This window comes from Balaenoptera physalus (assembly GCF_965194825.1).
Source record: "Balaenoptera physalus genome assembly, chromosome: 4".
Taxonomy (NCBI): domain Eukaryota; kingdom Metazoa; phylum Chordata; class Mammalia; order Artiodactyla; family Balaenopteridae; genus Balaenoptera; species Balaenoptera physalus.
Window position 1 is genome coordinate 103,796,890 of NC_138891.1, and position 23,329 is coordinate 103,820,218.

The window sequence follows — 23,329 nt, forward strand, 5'->3', positions numbered from 1 at the left end:
TGATAACCTTCAGGGTTACCTCAGATTTTTTTCCCTGAGATGAACTGAATAACCAAAAGGAAATGAGGGAGAAAACATACACAAAGTACCTCCTTTACCTCTGCCTTAGCTCCTGGAACCATGAGACTAGATGAGCCGTAACAAGCAGGAACCATTTGTCTGTAGTTAGAGAACTTGTCCAAGACAGTAATAACTTGTGTTTTCTGGGATTGCCCTTTAATCCTCTTACCTCCACCTACTCTAATAGGTTCAAAGGGAATTTTTCCCAAGCTACCCGAAGATTCATTTTCAACACTCTCCAAGATTGAATCAAAATGTTTGTCTTAGTTTTGTTGCCTGTTGTGGAAAAGCAATTAAGACAAAAATATTTTATTTCACACAATATAACAGTGTACTCATATTGTGTAGGAAACAGATAAACACACACACACATATATACAAATTTCTTTTTATTATGGAAATTATAAATATATCCCGAAGTAGGGAGAACAATATAATAAACCCCAATATACCTACTTTCCCTTTCAATGATTATCAACAATCTGTCATTCTTGTTCTGCCTATTCTCTACCCCACCCACTCTAAGTTTTGTTTTGTTTTGCTGGAACATTTTAAGGCAAGCCTGCATGCTCACGATTTCATTTGATTGTATTACCCATAAATACTTGAGCATGTACATCTAACACTGTAAATATGTTCTCATAGCTTAGCCTCTGAGTAGCAAATGGGGAGTGAGACAGAAGCCATATGGAGGGGAGAGAAAAGAGTAGAGAAAAGAAACTCATTTATGTGCTTCCTCTCCTCCACTCATTCTGACAGTGGTGTTATTGACAGAAGAGAAAGAGATGACGGAGAGAGTAAGGAAGAAATGGGAGAAATGAAAGAAAAAAAAACATTTGTTATTGCTTCTCACTTTCTATCCTGCTCCAGACACTCCCTGCCCACATGCCTCATACCCTACTCCACACTCCCAGTCACCACCTTATTGCTTGTCTCCCCACTGTCCCTAATACAGTCCTTTCACCATTACATCATCTCCTTTTGAACCAATTCATCATTGTTTATATCCTGGCTTTTGTTCTGTGGATGACAACACTGATGTCTGAATTGCTTAGTGGGAGCTCTCATCCTTGTAAACTAGTAGCTAAGTGTTGTGTAGGTTTATATGTGAGAGGAGGAAGGAATGAGGATTTTAATTGTGTCCTGGATGAAAGTTATGTTCTGTCCTTGAGGTTGTTTTTGTGTAGAAACACTGGTTTCTCATGAGGGGTTCTTATGCTATTAATGCTGCATATTGGATGTATTATGGCTTAAGAAGGCTTTTGTGAACTAGCCTGGGAACCTTACCATCAGAAATCATTTTTAACATTTTTCTCCTTTTGCTGAAGTGCTTTCCTTAGTCCAAATTACTGATTTACAGAAAAATTCTTGGTACATAACCAATTTATAAGTAAGGTATTACATGTACATAAGATGCTAAAAGGTAAATGTCCACTTTAATTCAATTCAAATTATGTTACTGTTATTCAGCAATGAATCTGGTGTGTGTACTCAGCATGATGTGAGGTGTATCAAAGGGGTATCTAACCATCATGGAAAAATTAAAAGATTTACAAAAAGGGGGCATATATAGTCACATTTAACATCTTCAGTGGAGCCTGTTTTCAGTTTAGAAGCCTTTGAAACATGATTTAATTGATCAGTATTGCTTTAAGCCTAAGCATCTTATGGCTTAATGTTATTAGTCATCTACTCCTGGTATATATTTTACTATAGAAAAAATGTTATAATGTGGAAATGACAGTTATATGTAATTTATTGCATCTTTAGTATAAAAACACATTTTAAAATCGTTTTAACTTTATAGTGAAATTTAGATTTGCTAAGATATATTTTTTCTTTTCTTTTTTTTTCTAGGAATATTTTTATCCAAAATATTTAGGTAAGTTCAAAGGACCTCAATCAGATAATCTTAGAAATGGAAGAAAACTAAAATATGATGAAGTCCAATCCTCCACTCATATATATTCCATCCAGTACAATTTCATTAGCGTTGGGAGTAAAATCTCTCTCATTCTATATGCAAATTTTCTGTCCTTTTATTTAAAGTCATGTAGATGAATTTGGGATGGTTCTTTTAATTACTATGTGACATTTTGACTTTTAGTCTTTTTCATTTTTTTTGTCTTTCTCATAAAGAGTCACTGAGTTGATGCAAAATTATATTTAGGTACCAGAATATTCTCTATAAGTACATGAGTTTTCATGGGTCATCTTTATTTATTTATTTATTTATTTATTTTTGGCTGCATTTGTCTTCGTTGCTGCGCGCGGGCTTCTCTGTGGTGGCTTCTCTTGTGGCGGAGCACAGGCTCTAGGCGTGCAAGCTTCAGTAGTTGTGGCTCGCAGGCTCTAGAGCACAGGCTCAGTAGTTGTGGCACACAGGCTTAGTTGCTCTGTGGCATGTGGGATATTGCCGGACCAGGGATCGAACCCGTGTTCCCTGCATTGGCAGGCTGATTTTTAACCACTGCGCCACCAGGGAAGCCCTCATGGGTTATCTTTTAATGAAAGGAAAGATCTCTACACTCTCCAGAGCTTGTGACATAATTATCATTTAAATATTGATAGAAATTATTAACAACTTCCCACTTTGCAACACCATTTCCTCATTTCCTACAATATCCCATCCATGTTTTGCCTTTGGATACAAAAGCGAAAGGAGTGAGGTAGCATTTCCATATCTAAAGAGATTAGATGATTTCAACTAAATGTCAATTAAAAGGCTACAGTTTGTTTTAAATAAAGATAAAAATATTTTATTAATTTTTTTTTGAGATTTGTCAGCATTTCCAAAGAATGAAAGTGGAGTATCATTTGTACATGTCTTTCTGATGAGATTCTCTGTAGGTCCAGCCCACAGAGGTTTGCTCTCCCTCCTCCTCTGAGCTCAGAATAGTCCCCATCTGTGCATCTTTCTACCCCACTCTCATGCCAGCCAATGTGAAACTCCAAGGCCTGCAAAACTGAAAAGTAAATCTTCCTTAAAAAAAAAAGTAGGAATGTACTCTGATATACATTAATAACTATGCAATTTAGTGTTGTTAATATAATTTAGCAAATAACTATTTCTATTAAATTCTCATTTCTCTTGAAATTTTAGGGTTTAATTATAGTTTAGGGTATTACACTTTGTTTTTGTTTTACTTCTGAATACCCATGCAGAGATTCCAGAGACCATCTGTAGATAGGGGACTATATATACCTTTCCCCCTTTCCTAGGTAGCCTTACATTGAATTGATGGTATGTACTTCCATTTACCCTTCAGGACAATTAACAAGATAAGAGCCCAACATCATTGGGAGAAGACCCTTTCTGAACCAAGTGCTCTTTTTCATAGTTCCTGAAGTGGTTACTCTTCCCTTTTTTGAGTGTCCACGATGGTGTGAATCTTATTTTTGTGGCACATCCGGAGTCAAGGAGACCCAGCTGTAATACACTGCCTCTCATTTCACCCTCTCATCAACTGCAGGACATCGGTTCAGTGGTATCTCTCTTTAGAACTCCATAGCATGACCCTTTTCTGTTCTTGGGCTGCTGGGTGTTTTCCAGTTGACTTATAATTTCTTTTTATTAATTCCAATCGAACATTTATCTCCTGCAAGATCTTAAAATTACTTAACCTCTATGAGCTATAGTTTTCCAATTTGTCAAATGGATAGTAACAATTTACCTAATAAGTTTCTAGCAAGAAATAAAATGAGGTAATGTTTTCAAAGCACTTAGTAAAATGTCATGCTAGTTCTCTTCATTTTTTTCCCTTAACTTCTCCTCTAGTCCCATTTTCTTTTCTCTCCTTACCTTCCCTTTTCTAGCTGCTAATAACAGACTTAAGCAGTTTCATTCAAATTTGGAAAGAGGATACTATAAAAATTGTGTAGTAGTATTATTTATGACTTTAGATATGAAAATTCAACAAGATTTTCTAAAAACTTTAGCTGTCATATCTGAGATATACATCCATGAAAAACATTTCTTCTTTGTAAAGTTATGCTTTGACTCCTTACTTTCTAAAGCAAAAATTAAAGGTTTATACTCTTAAAGTCAAGAAAAGATAGACCATCAGGACTATTTCAGTCTCTCCATTTTAGGTAGGAATTTAAATATTTTGTAATTAAAATAGACAATATTTGGCTGTTAAAAATTATAAGCTTACATTAAAAATATAGTATTAATCCTTGTTTCTTAGGTCCATGTAATGAGGCTGTGTTTCTGCAGGCATCAAAACTCTGGAAGATAACGTACCTTTGATCACAGAGTACATTTGGATAAACATAAATAACATTTTAATACAACATTATGTGTTTTGGAAAAGTTAGATAAAATCTTTTCCTTTTTTTCCTTCCATTCCTCTCAACTGCCTCTGTTCCTACACAACTTTCTCTTTTATTTGCCTATCTTATTTGGAAGCATGATAGAAAAGCCAAGTCCTAAAAAATAATAATAATAATAATATGATGTGGACTCTAGTCTCAGACATAAAAATTTCTACTGTGTCGGTTTAGGAAACTTATTTAACTTTTCAGGTTCTGTATTTAAGTTACACTGTAACTATATTTTCTAACTTCAGAGCTGTTGGGAATATCAAATAAGTATATGTATGTAGATAGATTTTTTTATGTCAAACTTTCTTCAGATGTAAAGTATTATTATTAATTGACTTATATAATGAAACAAAAAATATACTTTTAAAAATATTTATTTATTTTATTTATTCATTTTTGGTTGTGTTGGGTCTTCATCACTGCACACGGGCTTTCTCTAGTTGCAGTGAGCGGGGGCTACTCTTCATTGTGGTGTGCGGGCTTCTCATGGCGGTGACTTCTCTTGTTGCAGAGCATGGGCACTAGGCACATGGGCTTCAGTTGTTGTGGCACACAGACTCAGTAGTTGTGGCTCGCTGGCTCTAGAGCGCAGGCTCAGTAGTTTTGGCACACGAGCTTAGTTGCTCCGCGGCATGTGGGATCTTCCCAGACTAGGAATTTAACCCGGGTCCCCTGCATTGGCAGGCAGATTCTTAACCACTGTGCCACTAGGGAAGTCCCCCAAAATATACTTTTTATTATGATATATTTTTTGATTCATATTTTATATTTTGGTCTTTAGTTACAAGTATATGTGATGAATTCCACTGTTGAAAACAGAAAAGAAATACTCTATCTAAGTTAAGTCTTTCTGTCTTTTGATGTGTATATTCTGTAGGCCAATGGTCCTAATTGGGGGGTGGGGGGAACCTTTATAATTTTGTCTCTGGTAAACCTAACAGTAATTTTACTAATTACCACAGCTCATGCTGGGAGCTCCTTACAGTGAGATAAGGTCACCCAAGAAATTAGACCACTAATACTAACCCATACTTTTTGGCAGTGTTTGGATTTAGAGTTGTAAGTGTTCAGAAATCACACTCATCTATCCATGTACTGCACTGGAAACATGGAATTTGGGCAGAAATACTCTGCATTTCATTATATAAAGATAAGTTTTTAAGTTGTGTTCTTTTCCTTAGAAAATGGAATAAACTCTGCCATCTATGTTGGCCTTTAAAATATCACCCAATAGAATGGATGATTAAATTAATGGGAGAAGACCTTCTTGGAAAGAATGCTAAATTCTGAGCCAAAATGTAAACATCAGAAATAGTTTTTAGTTTCTAGTTCTTGCCAAATTGGTGGATTAGCTCAGACTGCTGACTTCTCTTAAAATCATCTCAAGAGAAACAATAGCATTCCAGGCACTAATAATAACAAAATAAAATGAAAACAACAAGAAATGTGAGAAACCCATGGATAGACTGAAGGCTCTTTGACCTAGTATGGGGACCTGGGGTTCTGACTGCTGAGACAGCAGTAAGAGGACAGATTGGATAATTAAAAAAGAACCTAAGCGTTCAAATCAAGTGAATTTTTAAAAGTACAACAGGGCAAGCCCTGAGTAACAAAAAATAAGGAAATAACAAAAGTAGAGGTAGAAATAAGTTAAATGGAAAACAAAAGAGAAGATTAACAAAAGAAAACCTCATTCTTTGAAAAGGTAAAGTAAGGAAAGTAAGTTAGACCAACTTCTGGCAAGAATAATCAAGGAAAAAGAAAAAAAGGGAAAGAAGAAATGCCAAAACAAAAAATATAGGACAAAAGGGGAAAATACTATAAACCCAACATAGATTGGATTTATAATCATAAAATAGAGATTATAAAGTAAAATATAATCATAAAAAGTTACAAAATATGATCATATAATAATATGGATATAGGAACTCTTGTAGTCTAGAACCAAGATTTCTTTCTAGGATGTTCTGTCCTGACCACTGGAACCTCTTCTGAAAGTGCCTCTTTCTTAGGCTTTCCTCCCTGATGGCCTGAGTTTCTATGTCTAATACCGTTTCTTAGGAGAGCTTCTGCTTCAGGCTACAAAATCTAAGGCAATCTCTCTCCAACTCTCACCTTCCTACTCATTCTCTCCAACTTCCTCCATTCCTGTTGGGCAGCAAGAAAGAGAAGTGGGAAGGTAAGGGACTGGGATTGCACTGCTTTGGAGTAGCCATGAAACTTACTCTTCCCACTGTAATTCTAAATGCAGGTTTCCAAAAAAACATTATCACATATATTAGTATGGACTCATATATAAGGTGCCTTATGGGTTAAACCTACTTTGTAGTCTGGCCTGGGGTCCTAATCACCATATGAAGTCATTTCACCTGAACCTCTAGCTTCCGGGTTTCAAATTTTAGCTGTCAGATTTGTCCAGAAGTGCAAAATGAGGCTTTCTTACAAATGAGAATCCTAATGGAATGTTCACACTAGAATAAGATAATTCTGGGAGTGGGTGATTCAAGAGGAGGGACAAATGAATTCAGAGAAAGAATACTCAAGACTTAAGATTGCCTAGGTCTCACTGGGCCTCCAGAAAGACCACAATGATGTAAAGTATTGTTTCTATGGGAAAATATTATAACCTACTTTGGTAGGCTAAATAATGACGCCCTAAAGATGTTCATGTCCTGTCCTCAGAACCTCTAATGTTACCTTAAATGTTGTCTTTGAAGATTAAGTTAAGGATCTTGAGTTGGAGACATTATTCTGTATTATCTGGGTGGTTCCAGTGTAGTCACAAATGTTCTTAAACGAGAGAGGCAGGAGGTCAGAGTTGGTAGTAGGATATATGACAATGAAGCAAGAGTTGAGAGTGATATGAAGATGGGGCCATGAGCCAAGGAATGCAGGTGGCTTGTAGAAGCTGAAAAAACTGAGGAAATAGATTCTCCCTTGGAGTTCTAGAAGGAATGCAGCCCTAACAACAACTTAATTTTAGACCTCTGATCCCTGTAACTGTAAGAGAATAAATCTGTGTTATTTTAGGCCACTAAGATTGTGTTGATTTGTCACAAAAGCAATCGGAAAGGAATACACATACTGACTTCAAATGAGCCTTTAAACCCATCTGTGATAAACTGCATTCTCCAAAGGTGGCTGCAAAAATATCTCCCATCTCACATACTCTTCTGCAATGTCATCTTGCCACTTCCCCATCACTATGTGGAATCTATCCTTTTCTCCCTCCTCCAAATCTGGGTGGACCCGGAGACTGCTTTGATCAGTAGACTATGGTGCAAGTGATACAATGCCTCTTAACTGGCCCGGCAGCTTCCGCCTTCTTCCTCTTGCAAGCTAGGTACCATGAAAGCAGTGCCACTTTAGGACTGCATACTCAGGGAAACTCAACCACATGGAGAAGCCCTGAAGCATGGCATACCATGTGGAGATAGAGGTGCTAAGGAACCTGAGCTGTCAGACATATGAGTGAAAAGCCATCCAGGAGGTGGATCTTCCAGACCCAGCCACCCTGGCTGATCCCATGTGCAGCAGAGACAAACAGCTTAACTAAACCCTTTCTAAATATTTGATCCACAGATCATGAGCAAAATAGAATGATTATTTTAAGCCACTAGTTTTGGGAGTTGTTTGTTACTCAGCAAAAGATAACCAAAACACCACCTTTTTAGTTGAGTTGGTGACTATCTGTCCAATGAACTGATACGTATAATGTCTTCAGTGGCTATTAAGAAATGTTATGTTGTTTGCACTAAATGACCCCTGGTTAATTTAAAGTCTGTACATATTTTATCTCTATTATTTCAGCTGTTATTTCTGCCAGATTGCTATATCTAATTTCACAGAGTTCTAGTAAGAAATAAAATGAATAAAGTAAACCTGCTTTGTAATACTGAGGCATTATACAAATATTATTTTGTTAGTCTCTATGCAACATTGGAAGAATTGGAAGTTGCCTACAGCAACCAGAAACACTGACTTATTCTACTAACTTAATTATAGACAATTTCTAAATTAGGCTCTGGTCTATAGACTTGAGGGTGACTTTAGGTCTCTGCTACAGAATTAAGAACATAGATTTATGTGGCAATAAATTTCCCTGCTAATTCAAGATATTTTTCACTTCTGGCTTTAAGGTTCTTTTCCAAAGAGAAGCCTCTATAAATCTATTTTTCATGATTCTGTGTTTATTGCAATCTTGCTTGTAGATTTTTAATTTTTCAAAAAGGTGGATGGAAACATTTAGGATTGACATTTTGAATGCTGAATCATGTAAATCTACAGAAGCATAAATATTCTACCACTTTGGATAATTTCTACCATGATTTCAGATCAAGTAAGTGTGTCTGCTCTAAGATTACACTTGTTTGTATTTACAGGTTGTCTTGGCTCCTTCAGAGCTGGATTATTCACTACTGCTCGTCTGTCAACTAATGCTTACCCTGACCTAAGGAGCTGTGTCAATGGTAAACACCTCTACCATAAGTTTAAAAAACAAAACAAAACAAAAACCTGCAAGTAAAGTACCCCCATATAAATATAACTAATGTTTAAAAATCAACAAATGAGCCCTTGAAGGGCTGCAAGGCCCAGCAAGGAGGTATTCTCAAAATGCATTTGAAGGAATGTTTTTTATTTTTTTGGCCATGCCACATGGCTCTAACACTGGATCAAATTAGCCAAATAATTATTTCTTTCAGTGTTTATTTATTTGTTTATTATTTATTTAGTTTAAACTTTTTATTGAAGTATCATACATATATATATGTGTGTGTACAGCAATGTACATGAAAGATGAATTTTTTTTCTTTTTTGACCACATCGTGTGGCTTGTGGGATCTTAGTTTCCCCACTAGGGATTGAACTTGGGCCACAGCAGTGAAAGCGCTGAGTCCTAACCACTGGACCGCCAGGGAACTCCCTGGAGGAATGTTTTTTAGATGTAAATGCTGCTGTTTTATTTAAAATGAATTTTCCACCTAATGTTTAAATTGAAGTGTTCCTTGTTTGCCAAGCTTTAGGTCATTGACTTCAGAATTTTATTCCCAAGAGCTTTAATTTGGCTGTCGTTGCATAATCATGTACTTATGACCAAATGTTACAGTTGATTAATAGGTCAAAGTGGAACCACATTTATTTTTCTGACTTTTGGCATCAACGATATAAATGTGGAAAATCTTGTGATATCAAATTAGCCTTTTCCCCCTGAAGTTCACATAAGGCCTAGTGATAATTCTCATAGATTATTTGTCTCTAGTTTATCAATTTCCTGACTTAGAGTCAGAGAGAAAAAGGTGAAATTGCAACATGTAAATTGGGATGTTTGTCCAGTGAATATTTTACATGCAGCATTGGCATTATTGAGATATTCATTCATGTGCATTTTCTATAATTCAAAATTAGTTGTAACTACACAAGTAAAACAGTTTGCCTAAATGTGTATATTTAATTCATACTTTATTTTTTTAATTTACCAAAGGACAGAAAAATAATTTGATAATTTCCTAATTAACCTGTTTTCTGTCATTTTAACTAATACCTAATTTTCAAAAAATTTGATTTTATGAGGACTTTTTTGAAAAGTTCAGTAATTAGGTTTTAATTAGATTAAAAAAATTTTTTTTTGCAAGTTAACAGTTTGCTTTGCTAACATAAGCAAAGGAGAATGTAAAGGAAGGATGGAAGGAACTTGCAGATCAGCTAGGAAGGCTGGAGAAACAGGTGTGGAAGCATGCAGGAGCCAGGGACCGTTGCAGTGTCTAGTGAGGTGAGAGTGACCACAAATAAGTCAAGACACAAATAGGCATATCATTTAAGATAGTGGTAAAGTGCTGTGACATTTTATGAAGAAAATGTCCCTCCTTAGGAATCACAGTATTCTGCTACCTGTTGCCCAATGTCTGAAAACCATTTGACTAGAATTCTATTTATTTAAAGCAGGAGAATAAATCTGGTCCCTGTTATTCTATCTTAGCCCAATTTGGAAGTTCCAAATTTTTCTATTGATACTACACTATTTCTATTGATATTGAGTAGTTTTATTGTTCTGCCTACCTCATGGAATTGTTTTAAGGATCAAATAAGGTAATATATGAAAAGAATATTAAATTACAGTTACAAAGTACTGTATATATTTGCAAATATAAAAGTAGTTCCCTTTTGCAAAATAATTATGAAGATTTGTCTAATGGATTCACTTTTCTTAATGAAAAAGTATTTGAAGGAATGAGTTGTAATTTTTTTCCATTGACCATAGGCTTTGTGCACAGGATTCTATTAAAGGGCATATTTTACCATGGCATGTGGTAAAAATTAAATAGATATATATTTCCTTCAGCCATTTCAGACCAGTGTAATCCTCTGCCATGCAATGAAGATGGATATATGACCTGCAGAGATGGCCAAGCTACATTCACTTGCATTTGTAAATCAGGTTGGCAAGGAGAGAAGTGTGAATTTGGTATGTATAATAAACCCAGCTGACTCATCTGGATTGGCCTCCTGAAAAGTTCTCTGAAGGTTTTATTACTTTAAAAGTAATTTATTTCCTCCTTTTTAGATATAAATGAATGCAAAGATCCTTCAAATGTAAATGGAGGTTGTAACCAGATTTGTGATAATACACCTGGAAGTTACCACTGTTCCTGTAAAAGTGGTTTTGTTATGCTTTCAAATAAAAAGGACTGCAGAGGTAAGAGTAAGAAGATAGACTAAAAAGGTATACACTATGTGAGAGCAAAATTCAGTTAGGGGAATTTCCCCAGGAAATTCTTGGAAAACTCTTATGTGGTAAGTGCTTGTAATAAGTATACATTATTATCTACCTTGAAACCTTGTGATACTATGGGACTGCCTTTGGTTTATTGTTTATAGAGCATTTTTTTATTCACAGAGTATTTTGTTGTCTTCTTATTGTGTGTGCATGTGTGTACATGCACGTGTTTTAATGAAGAATTTCATTATATGGTAATAAAATGAAGTTTTAGTGCAAGTCCTTGCATACTACAGTCTTTGCGAAATCGTTGTTTATCCTTTTTCTTCCGGACACTATAATAGTATATCCTTTATTCCAATAAGATAAACAGTTTACAAATAAATCACCACAATCCTTAATAACTTCTTTCACTGTATTTTATATTTTCTTGTCAGAAATACCTTTCTAATTTCCAATATAAACCCTTCATCTTGCACCTCATTTCCTGTTGTGGTTTTGAAAAAGATGAAACTCTGGTTTTCCTTCTCTTTATACGTCTAAGATCACATCACTGGTCATAACTTTTTTTTTTTTTTATTTTCAGACTTAAATAATTCCAGTCAGTTAGTTTAGCTTTTTAAGTCATTTAACTAGTGTATTTCTTTTTTTTTAAATTATGCTTCTTTCCCCCAAATTTTACCTTTCTTTTTTCTGCATAATGTCTTTTCCATTAGACTGCTTTAACTACCTTTACTAAATCTTCAAATATAAGTGCTAGGTACGTGGGTGACTAAAAATGAAATTCTCCAGCCTGGAGTTAAATTTTGCCTTTAGAAAATGGGAACAAGTTATTCTTTCTTCTCTCCTTTCCTCCTTCCCTTCCTTTCTTTCCTTCCTTTTCTTCCTTCTTCCCTCCCTCCCTCTCTTCCTCCTTCTCCCTCCTCTCTTTTTCTTTCTCCCCCCACTTCTCCTCTTTTTGTATGAAGTAAAAAAATTTAGTAAGTTAAAATGTAAAGTTTTCTTTTTCAACTCTATTCATATCTGCTTTGGTAAATCCTTAAATTGAATTCATATTCAAGGAGTGGCTGTCCCTCATTGCATTGTAGTGTTTAGTCTAGCATAGTTTACTATAATATCATTTAAAGTGCAATTAAGTGACTCTAAGGTGAACTGTATAAGCTAACGATTTATTATGAGCAGTTATCCAATTTCAGATTATCTATCTTTCTTGTTTGCCTATTTGAAGGTGTTTGAGGTTAGAGATTTAGAATATCAATATCATTAAAACACCAGTTATAGAAAACCATTATAATGAAGGGATACCATATGCATTCCACAAGCAAATAATACCCATTAAAACTTCTACATCTAAATACTTGAATAGTCTATACTGCTAAAGAATTTATATTTTTAATTGATAGGAATTTAATCCTTATCCATTGAGTTAATACACCTTAACAAAAAGTTCTCTTATAAATGAGTGTCTCTGATGATCAGAACATATGTTCTTGTATTCTTTATTTACATAGTCTTTTATCCATGATACCTAAGTAATAAAGTACAGACCTAGAAGAAGAATATGTATACAACTGTTACAATAGGGCCTTTGCTAAAATGTGGATATGGCTGGGATTAAGCTGCCAGTAAATGTGCAAAAATGCAAGAATAAAACTTTTCATCAGACATTAGATGTCAGTGTAGAGTCATAAAATGTACGTGCTATAACCGACACTCATATGATTTAAATGAGTCCTTGTAATATGCCTCAAACCAAATAAATTTAGTCATATGTTTTTACTTTCTGTAGAAAATATGGATTTTATAGCTCTTTTTAGAAAAGTAAGTATTTTTTGAAGTAATTGTAGATTCACATGCAGTTGTAAGAAATAATAAAAAGAGATCCCATGTACCCTTTACCCAATTTCTCCCGATAGTAAAATCTTACAAAACTATAGTACCTTATAACACCCAGGATATTGTCACCAATACAATCAACATACAGAAAAATTCCCTTACCACAAGGGATTGATTCATTTGTTTTTGTGCAGGTCATTTTAAATAGAGAAATGTCTGAAAATTTGGCTATTAGTCTGTGGAAAAATTAAACTATTAATATCAACTTTTTAGAGTAGAAAATATATTTTTCATTCTGAGCTTGCCTTTCCTCAGAGAGCGCAAATGAGAAGAGTTCACTAATAATTACATCTTTATTGAACTATTTCTGTCACTTGTTTTGTTTTTCTCACAGGTGCTTATTCAGTAACTAGTTGCAATCAATACTTTGTCTCCTACTCTACTATGTAATATAATAAACACACCTGAAATTTCTGGAATAGTAACTTAACACTAACATTTACACTGAATTAGCTGCACTTTATAAATACTTTAACACCTTACCCAATCCCATTTTAAATTTGAATCACTCTTGAATACTTTAAGCCACAATAATAGTATGCAGATTTAGCTATTGTCCATTTCCAGAGGAAAGGTGTAAGACTGGTGAGCCATCTCATTTTTATTTTTTATATTTGTGATAATACAGAGTAAATATGCTGTTAAGACCATATTTCAGAAACATGTATTTAAGAATACATATTAAGAATATGATGAGTCTCCCATTTATTTTCATACTGTATCCTGGTAGACAAGAAAAAATAGCACTTTTTTTCTTTTACGTGACTACAAAGGAAATAGCAACCATTAGTCAAATTCCCTATGTATTTGTATAAAGAAATCATATTTAGTGAACTAATATATGATGATAGATTTAATATTTTGTTATTCCCAGACCACTTTGTTGTCTCATTAGATATATTAAACTAGATCCAAGAAACACAAATCAGGGGGTCTTTGCTAGTATCTTCTGGTATGGGAAAAATGTTTTTTAATATACTGGTTTCATTTATAGATGTGGATGAATGCTCTGTGAAGCCAAGCATTTGTGGCACAGCTGTGTGCAAGAACATCCCAGGAGACTTTGAATGTGAATGCACTGAAGGCTACAGATACAATCCCATATCAAAGTCTTGTGAAGGTAAAGTTCTGGTGGTGTCATTGGTGGTGAAGAGGATGTTTGCACCCTGATTTGATATGAGAAGCATTGGTTCTTTAGTAGTATGCAATCTGATTGGCCCGCTAAGCTGTATATGAATTGGAGACCTCCCATATATGAGCAAAAGAACACATTTTTAAAATTATTTATTTATTTATTTACTTTTGGCTGCGTTGGGTCTTCGTTGCTGTGCACGGGCTTTCTCTAGTTGTAGTGAGCGGGGGCTACTCTTCATTGCGGTGCACAGGCTTCTCATTGCGGTGGCTTCTCTTGTTGCGGAGCACGGGCTCTAGGCGCGCGGACTTCAGTAGTTGTGGCTCGCAGGCTCTAGAATGCAGGCTCAGTACTTGGGGTGCACGGGCTTAGTTGCTCCGGCTTGTGGGATCTTCCCGGACCAGGGATCGAACCCGTGTCCCCTACATTGGCAGGCGGATTCTTAACCACTGCGCCACCAGGGAAAAACACTTTATAATATTCAAAGATAAAAAGAACTTCAAGCTCGAAGGAAAAACACACGCACAAAAAGAAAGGCAAATTTAAAAATCACGTGGGTGTTACAAGGGTGGTTAGAAATCTTCGGTTTTATACCAAGCTTTTCAATGATTTTCTGTGCATATATCAGTGTGCCTTTTATTGTAAAATAGTAAATGACCTAGTTCTATTATAATTAAATACATGTAAAAGAAAATCTCTTCATAACCAAATGATAACCAAGCTCTAAAACCTTGAGAAGTACTGATTAGTAATGTCAGTGCCTGTGGTTTTGGGAGAGCCCCTTGGAGCTTATGATTATTTCATTTGGCTCCAGTGGTGCTGCCATGTGTGCCTCAGGTACCATAGATGTGTTAGAGCAGGGGTCCCCAACGGCCGGGCCTACACCGGTCCACGACCTGTTAGGAACCAGGCCACAGAGCAGGAGGTGGGTGGCGGGCGAGCAAGCGAAGCTCCATCTGCCGCTCCCCATCGCTCCCCATCACTCACATTACCTCCTGAACCAACCCCCCACCACCGTCCATGGAAAAATTGTCTTCCACGAAACCGGTCCCTGGTGCCAAAAAGGTTGGGGACCACTGTATTAGAGAGATTTTTTTAAAAAGCATGGATATATATAAATTATCTCATATCCTCCTTTGAAATTTTTAAAATTTCAGAATGAATTTAATACCATGACTAAAACTAATCCAATCAATAATTTTTCTATTGTGGCAAAATATATATATAAGATGTGCCCTTTAACCATTTTTAAGTGTACAATTCAGGGGCATTAATTACATTCACACAGTTATGCAGCCATTACCATATCTGTTCCCAAACTTTTCCAAACAGAACTCTGTAACTGTTAAGCAATAAATTCCCCCTCCTCCCTTTCCCAGCCCCTGATAACCTCCAACTTACTTCTGTCTCTATGAATTTGCCTAAATTGATAATAATCTTAGAATAGTTTTTTTTTCAACTATTTGTACTCCTTTTGAGATTTTGATGTGTTATATCCTTATGCACTCACTGAAAAATATCCCCCCAACCCACCATTTCTACTCTCCCACCACTCCAGGTGGAAATTACTGTAGTAAGCCCTAAGCATTTGCAGACTTATTATTAGCCAACTTCATCATCAATATTGTAGTTATATTCAACGAATGACAGATTTTTTTAAAAAGATATAAATGTGAAAATATAAATATATTTATATATAAATATATAATACTTTATTACTCTAGTTATACTATTCAATTTTTATGGTACTGAGGGTTCACTAATTTGGGGGGTCTATTTTAAGGCATTTTAAGGAAGAACTTATATGCTATAATAGTATTTGAGTTTGGGAATTTTCAAAGATCACAGGGTGTATTCATCAAAACGGTCAAGGATCGTAGGTAGTTCTGAAGTGTACTTTAGCTGAAGCATCTTATTACAGCTTTTCAAGAATGATTTTCTTAAAATATGGAGTAGGAACAGGGACCATATAGAAGATTTCACAGTATGGGAGGTAATAGCACAGTGAGGTTTTTTGTTTTTTGCTTTTTTGTTTTTTTACATAAGAAATAAATGTATGCCCTTAAATTTATTGTCGCCAGTAATCATTGCATTATGGAAAGTGAAATTTTCTTGATATGATCATTTAATCTCCAATTACATTAACCTTCAGTTAAAAGGGATCTTTTCTTCCCTTCCCTTCCCTATCTTCCTATCCTCCCCTCCCTCCTCCTCCCCTCCTCTCCCCTTCCCTTCCCTTCCTTTTCTTTTCTTCAAAGCAAAGAGTTAAGAAGTAGTGTCAATGGAATTCATATGATCAGATGTGACAGCTACCTGGAGACTCTCAGTCTTTTTTTCTTCAAAATCATAAAATTAGTATAATTGTTATATCTTTATTAATTATTAATTACTGAAAGTTATTCATTAAATTTGTTGGTCAGGTATATAAATAAATAGAAATTACACTTGTAACTCATTTAAATTTCAATGGCAAGTGTATAAATGTGATTTGATGTCAAAGGAATTTCTTTCACTGAGGATTTATTATCATTGATTATCTCATACTAAAATCAACATAGTCCTTCTTCTGTGGGATTGAACATTTAGGAGATATTAAAATTTATGTTCTCTTTTACCCCAGATGTGGACGAATGCTCTGAGAACATATGTGCTCAACTTTGTGTCAATCACCCTGGAGGTTACTCTTGTTACTGTGATGGGAAGAAAGGATTCAAACTTGCTCAAGATCAGAAGAGTTGTGAGGTAACATTTTGCAAGGCTAACCTTCCCATCTCTTTTTTAAAATGAAAGAACCAGGTACTTATTTCCACATAGTTGAGGTAAATCAAGAGAATACAGATGTCTATTATAATTGCTATAGTTCAAAGCAGGCTATGAGTCACAATCTATTTTACTAATTTTGGTCATGTAAGTGGTAAACATTGTGGATAATTAGTGACTGGATTAAAAAAAAGAAAAGCTGCAGGGCCACAGTCCAGAGAGTGCTCATCTGTATAGCCTGTACATTTATAAAATGCAAAGTGTATGTTTATTTAAGAAACTAAGAAAAGCTGAGGTTTATACTCCTCTTTGTGAGAAAAAAGTCTTTCATAGAACTTTAGAGAAAACATTTTCCAGTGTCTGCTTTTCTTTATCGCACTCTGACAAGTTTGATCATGCCGCAGGCATGTTAGTACTTGCAAGAGTGCTCATAAAATCTCAGGTGTAAACAACTTTGTCAGAGGAGGATTTAGTTGGGGTTTAAGTATGTCGAAATTCAGAGAGGTCAATTTTGTTAATTTGTATCTCTCAAATTTGCTTTTAGTTACTAAGATTCAATTCATAATTGATCCAGAAATTGAATGTTGGGGGTAGGTTCTAGTTCTTCTTCCACTGTAATAAATAGGTCAACATTTGAAGCTCTTTTTTTTTCCTAAATAAGGATCACATGTTAGTGATCTTTAGTCAAATTCTTGAATCTCTTTTAATTTTTAAAAGTTAAAGTGAAATTTCAAATGCTTATGAAGCAGACAGTAAAAAAAGCCCTAAACTAAATAATGATTTAATCATGAATTTACACATACCTCTATATCTGCTACCCAGAGAAAGCTGTGTATGTCCAAAAAATGTAACATTTCATGTTATGCCACCTACTTGGTAAAGAAAGGTAAGGTAAGCTTGTTGGCATACGTAGTAACTTTGGTAGTACTTCATTGGACTGTATTGTGTGCATGTCTATTTTGTAATTTGGTTTTCTATTATTTCAGTATTTGTTGTAGTTACACATTACCATCTACCTTGGAATAGATTTATGGAAGTTCTAAGAGGAAATGAGATATTATTTCTGGACCTAGATTTAATACAGTGCTGTTTACACAGTTCCCCCCAGAATATCCCTGTATGTATGCCCAAGAACTTCTCCCTTAAAAACCTTTCCATTTTAATGTTTGTTTTTGCTCTTAGAAGGAAAAAACCTTGATGTTACATCACATGACTCTAAATCACTTTTTTTTTTGGTGAATTCCTTGGAGATTACAGTGATATCTTACTTTATATTTAACCCATTCAGGTTTTCCAGCATTCCCTTTACTATCTAATAGCACATTTTTGCTCAGAAAAATTTTGGCTTAATAAGACTTTAAAACATGTGTATTTTTGGAGATTATACTGATGGACTATACAAGGAAGTAAAAGATATTGCTTTATTATCACTATGGGTGTTCTTAATTTATTTTAGTGTATCACAGAGGATACATTTGACAAGAACACTAGGAACTAGAGAAAGGATGATACCCTGACACAAACACCAAGCAGTAACCTACGCTTTTTGTTTGTTTTGTTGCCTTTTCTCCAGGCTGTTCCAGTGTGTCTTCCTTTGAACCTTGACAAAAATTATGAATTGCTTTACTTGGCAGAGCAGTTTGTAGGGGTTGTTTTGTATTTAAAATTTCGTTTGCCGGAAATCACCAGGTGAGGTACCAATGTCAATGATAATTTCTAGAGATAAGCAGGTCAGAACATAAGAAAAGAAGTGACTGAAAGGTTTAAAATGTACGAAATTTTATTAACAATCAGATAAGTTAGGTGTATAATCAGTCAGATGATATGAGGTACCCTAAAGTTCATTTTTATCTTTACACGTAATTTTCATGCTTGAATCATTTGGGGTCGTTCTAGGCTGATTTTCTCCAATGATCATTTTATCCCATAGTTCTTCCTTTTCTAGTGAATACGTATTTACTAAGAAGCTGGGAAAGTAGATTTAATGTATTTGTGAAATTTTCATTCTTTATACATGTTGTTAAAAATTAAGTAATGAGAAATATTCAAAATACTGCTTTTAGAATATAGTTATATTCATAATTATTAAGGAAACTGTATAAGATTGCTTAAGTAGTATTTTAAAGGAATGCATTGCATGATTTTAGTTGACTATCTGGGTACTTTACCTGCCGTTCCTGTAGTTAGGTTGACTTTCGTGAGGGAGTAGTTACTTCTATTTTTGAGTCATGACTCTTTAATTATAAAATTTTCTCAGAGCCATACATTGTTGGAACTAGGAAAAAAATTTCAGAATTTTGTTGGAATAATGGAAAGGAAACATTTGAGACTGATTATAGAGTCCAAATTTTAAAATATTTTAATTAGATAAGCATGAATATTTAGAATTTAATTCATTAGATATATGAGTGATTATTCATTAAATAATTCAACGCAATCCATAGAAATTTTATCATTAAGGAACATTGAAATTTATTCACTGATATAGTTGTGCTCTTTTGACACTCTCGTTTCCCCCAAGTTGTGGTTTTCCCCTTTAACATCTCAGAGCAAATAATATCTTCTAGTGATATAGATTGTAGACAACCTTTCCTTGCTATGAGAGTAATGAGAATGAGAGAGAAGGGTTCATTATTACATACCTTCAGGCACTTTCAGAGGTATTCATTTTTCACAATTCACAGATGCTTGGGCTGTAACATTGGATCAAATTGGATCAATTATTTCTTTCAGTATTTATTTGTTTATTATTTGTTTAGTTTAAACTTTTTATTGAAGTATTATAAATATATATATACACGTAGAAATATACATGTATCTTACATGTAAGCTTGATGAATTTTTATAAGCTGCCACCTGTGTAATGAACACAAAGAACAGCTAATGCTTTTTTACTTCTTTTTTCTTTTTTTGAAAATTCCTTCAGCTCTGTTTCCCAAGATCAAATACTTACCCTACCCCAAAGTTAGCAGATTCACTTTTTTTCACTCTACAATACTTCTGAAAAAGAATGAATTGTTCCCCAGTGTAATGAATCAGTATGCTGATGTATTCCAGACAGAAAATGTGCAGAACATGACTCTTTGAATTACTGGTTTAACATGATTTTACAAAGAGAAGGAAATTATCTCCATAATAGGATGAACTTCTATAAGATCCTGAGCGTACATAGATTCAGGTTTTGGCAAGATAATATATGCTTCACATCAGCAAAATGTGAGGAATATGAAAGAGAATAGAAGTCCCTACTCGAAGCAAAATGGTTCTTTTTAATATAATCTGAGTTCTGTAAATTCCTACTACATTGTTATCTACCCAACATACTTTACTCCACATTTACCTCTTTATAATATTTCCTTGGAATTCTAAAGACTAAAAAGTTTATTCTATCACTTTTTCTTTGTTCCATTTGAGGTAGATTTGTGCCCTATTGCAAATGGTGCCTCTATCACTATACTATTATATGTGGAATAAGAAAGAGTGTGGGATTCTTTCTTGCCTTATTTAGTAATTATCTGAATTCTTGATTTTTTTACTTAAGTTACCTTTATTTTAACTTAACTCAGATGACTAATAGTTATACAACTATTTTTCCTATTCCCTGTTTATCTTTTTCCAGTCATTTTGCTTTGCTGGTTCCTTGGAAACTTTAATGCTAATTCTCATTAAAGTATCCTGAGGGCACTGAATTGATATATATTATTTTTTAGTCCAGCATCCTTAAGATTTTTTCCTCCCCTGTAGTAGCTACATACATATATGTGCAGAGTCTTAACAGCAACAGGTGTTATCAGAGCTCAGATCATCCCAAACACATGACTATATCTTTTAAGCTCTCCTTCCATGTACTCTAGTATAGTGATTTATGCAATTAGAGTTTGGGAGAGCTTTTGAAATTAAATGAACAGACACATTTAAAAGTTTTTGACTTTACCTCCCTTTACCACACATGAAGTCTTAATTATGCTTGCAATCATCCAGATGCTATCTTGTATATCTCTGTGAGTGATTCCTTCCTGACATATATGAAATCATAGGAAAATATGCTTTTTGATGGATAAACTTCAATCATGGAATTGTAACATCTTTTACTAATCACGTATGGATACAGCAAAAAAAAAAAAAAAAAAGAACTCTTAATGTCAGATTATATAGTGTATAAAAGGCTGGATCCACGAGAGAGACAATATGCCTAATATTTGTACATGAGTATTCCAGCATTTTAAAGAGTGCCTTCAAAACAAATGCCAAAAGATGAAAAATTATCAAAGCATCTTTTCATTGGGAAAAAAGATTCCACAAATAAACAAGAAAGTATAATAACTTGATTTTAAACACACATGGAGCCAGAGATAATACAAGAACAGCTTAATCCTGCCCTTCTCTTTTATTTTTTCCAGGGAAAGAAAGAGTTGACTCTTTCAACGTATTGCTGTTTGCCAGTACAAGAAAAAAAAGAATAACATAGTCTTCAATATTTCTTACTATTAAGGCTCTCTCTTTGTCCATTGTTTAGATTTTCAGCTGAATTTGATTTCCGGACATATGATTCAGAAGGTGTTATCCTGTATGCAGAATCTTCTGATCAGTCAGCTTGGTTCCTGATTGCACTTCGTGAGGGAAAGATTGAAATTCAGTTTAAGAATGAATATACAGCCAAAATCACAACTGGAGGCAAAGTTATTAATGATGGTTTATGGAATATGGTATGTTTTGCTGAATTCATAAAGAATCTTTCCACTTTGATGCAATTTGTATAAAATCATTGATCATTTTTTTAATAATGATACCAAAGCAAAATAATTTTGGGTTTATCTGATGTTGTGTGAAGTATATTCTACACGCTGTAAATCCCTGAAACAGCCTGAGAAGTTATTATCTCTCAATATATTGCAGATTTCCCATAACTGAAGTTGTTTTCAGTTATTTGCTTTGTTAAAGACAACTACTCTGTCTTTAACTTTTTACCTTTTTTAGTGGCTATCACTGGGTGAACAGTGATATCGCTCCTATAGGTCAGGGGTTATTCAAAGACAACACTGATCAATGACAACTACACTGGATAGCCATCAGTATTTTTAATGTAAAAGAGAAATACACATAGTAACAAAATAAAAAATTTAATTTAATTTTAAATATTATCATGTAGGTATAATCAGTTTGTACAAACAGGATACACTAGCTGGTACCAATTAGAGTGCTTAGAAACTAGCATTTTTAGATAATCCCTATAAGTGAGTCTTTATTTTAATAATCAAGAACAACACTTTAATCTACTGTATTAAAATGGAACTTTTCTTGGAGAAGGAATTACTTGGAGAAGGGATTACTGTTAGTCCACAGAGGGAAGAATTCCTTTCTGCAATTAAATCAATGCTACTTTCAGCAGAGAACAGCAGAGAGAAGAGTGTTGTGCCCCAAACAGACACTTTCTAAGCCTGTGGGAACTGACAAGAGGTCCATGTTGAGCAGCCATGTAAAGTCATCACTAAATTATTTCATTCTTATATTTATCCACTCTTGCAGTCATATACTCAATAAGCTTTTAGTGAGCATGTTTAAAGTGCTACATCCCTGAGTTCAAGGCGCTGAAACTATAGCAGGAGTTTGTCCTTGCTCTTGAGGTTAGTACCTCACAGTTTAGTAGCTTATGCTGCATTATGAACTAATACAATATAATGTGAAATATGTTACAGGAAGGTGGTAATAAAGAACAGTTGGGTGCAGATATGGTTCACCAAAAAGGGGACTGTCTGTCATTTGGCAGCCATGGATTTTGGACTCCTAACTTTAAAAGAATAGTGTCTTCACAAGATCAAATGCAACTGTCAGAGAAGTCACTAAAATTCTCTGACTTCTGATGCTTATTAGTGTATCTTTGTTACTACATCTTTCCTACTACATCTGTATTTAGAATATTTGATGCATACAGCTATACCTCCAATGTGTTGAAGAATACATTTTCATGCCTAACGTCCCTAAATCACCTATCTAAAACTGCTAAAATCACTTTTGCAGCAAAAGAGAGTGAACAGAATTTTTTTCTAATGAGTTTATACAAATTGAAGATATCAGCTGTTTGAAGGTGAATTTAGATAAATTTCTAGGTAGGATATAATATGTATAAAGAAGAAGGTAAATATCTGTGAAGTTATCATGAGTTGCAAGTAGTGTTTATTAAAGAACTGTTCATGAGTGATATTATTAAAGACAGGATTCGGGATGGATGGAAGGTAGCTGTTCAGTTTCATTTATTTGTCTCCTATGTTTATGATTCTTGTTAAAAAGAAACTATTATTTAATGATATGCCCATGTTTTAACTAAAACACTTAAATTAAAATCTCCCTCTATAAACTGAATACAAGTTTATATGAAAAATAAAGTTTAAGAACAATAAGCAAGTCAGAGAAAAACTTGACTCTGGTAATAAACTTGGTGC

At 34.4% G+C, this 23,329-nt stretch overlaps 1 protein-coding gene across 1 annotated transcript in view; it reads left to right on the forward strand.

Moving 5' to 3' along the window:
* Positions 1 to 23,329, forward strand: part of PROS1 (protein S) — a 61,637-nt gene that overhangs the window by 23,188 nt on the left and 15,120 nt on the right. Inside the window, exons 3-10 of the mRNA XM_082460437.1 lie at positions 1,918 to 1,942; positions 8,769 to 8,855; positions 10,727 to 10,849; positions 10,949 to 11,080; positions 13,992 to 14,117; positions 16,750 to 16,871; positions 18,463 to 18,578; positions 21,406 to 21,595. Of these exons, the coding sequence (XP_082316563.1) occupies positions 1,918 to 1,942; positions 8,769 to 8,855; positions 10,727 to 10,849; positions 10,949 to 11,080; positions 13,992 to 14,117; positions 16,750 to 16,871; positions 18,463 to 18,578; positions 21,406 to 21,595 (921 nt within the window). The remainder of the gene's footprint in view (positions 1 to 1,917; positions 1,943 to 8,768; positions 8,856 to 10,726; positions 10,850 to 10,948; positions 11,081 to 13,991; positions 14,118 to 16,749; positions 16,872 to 18,462; positions 18,579 to 21,405; positions 21,596 to 23,329) is intronic.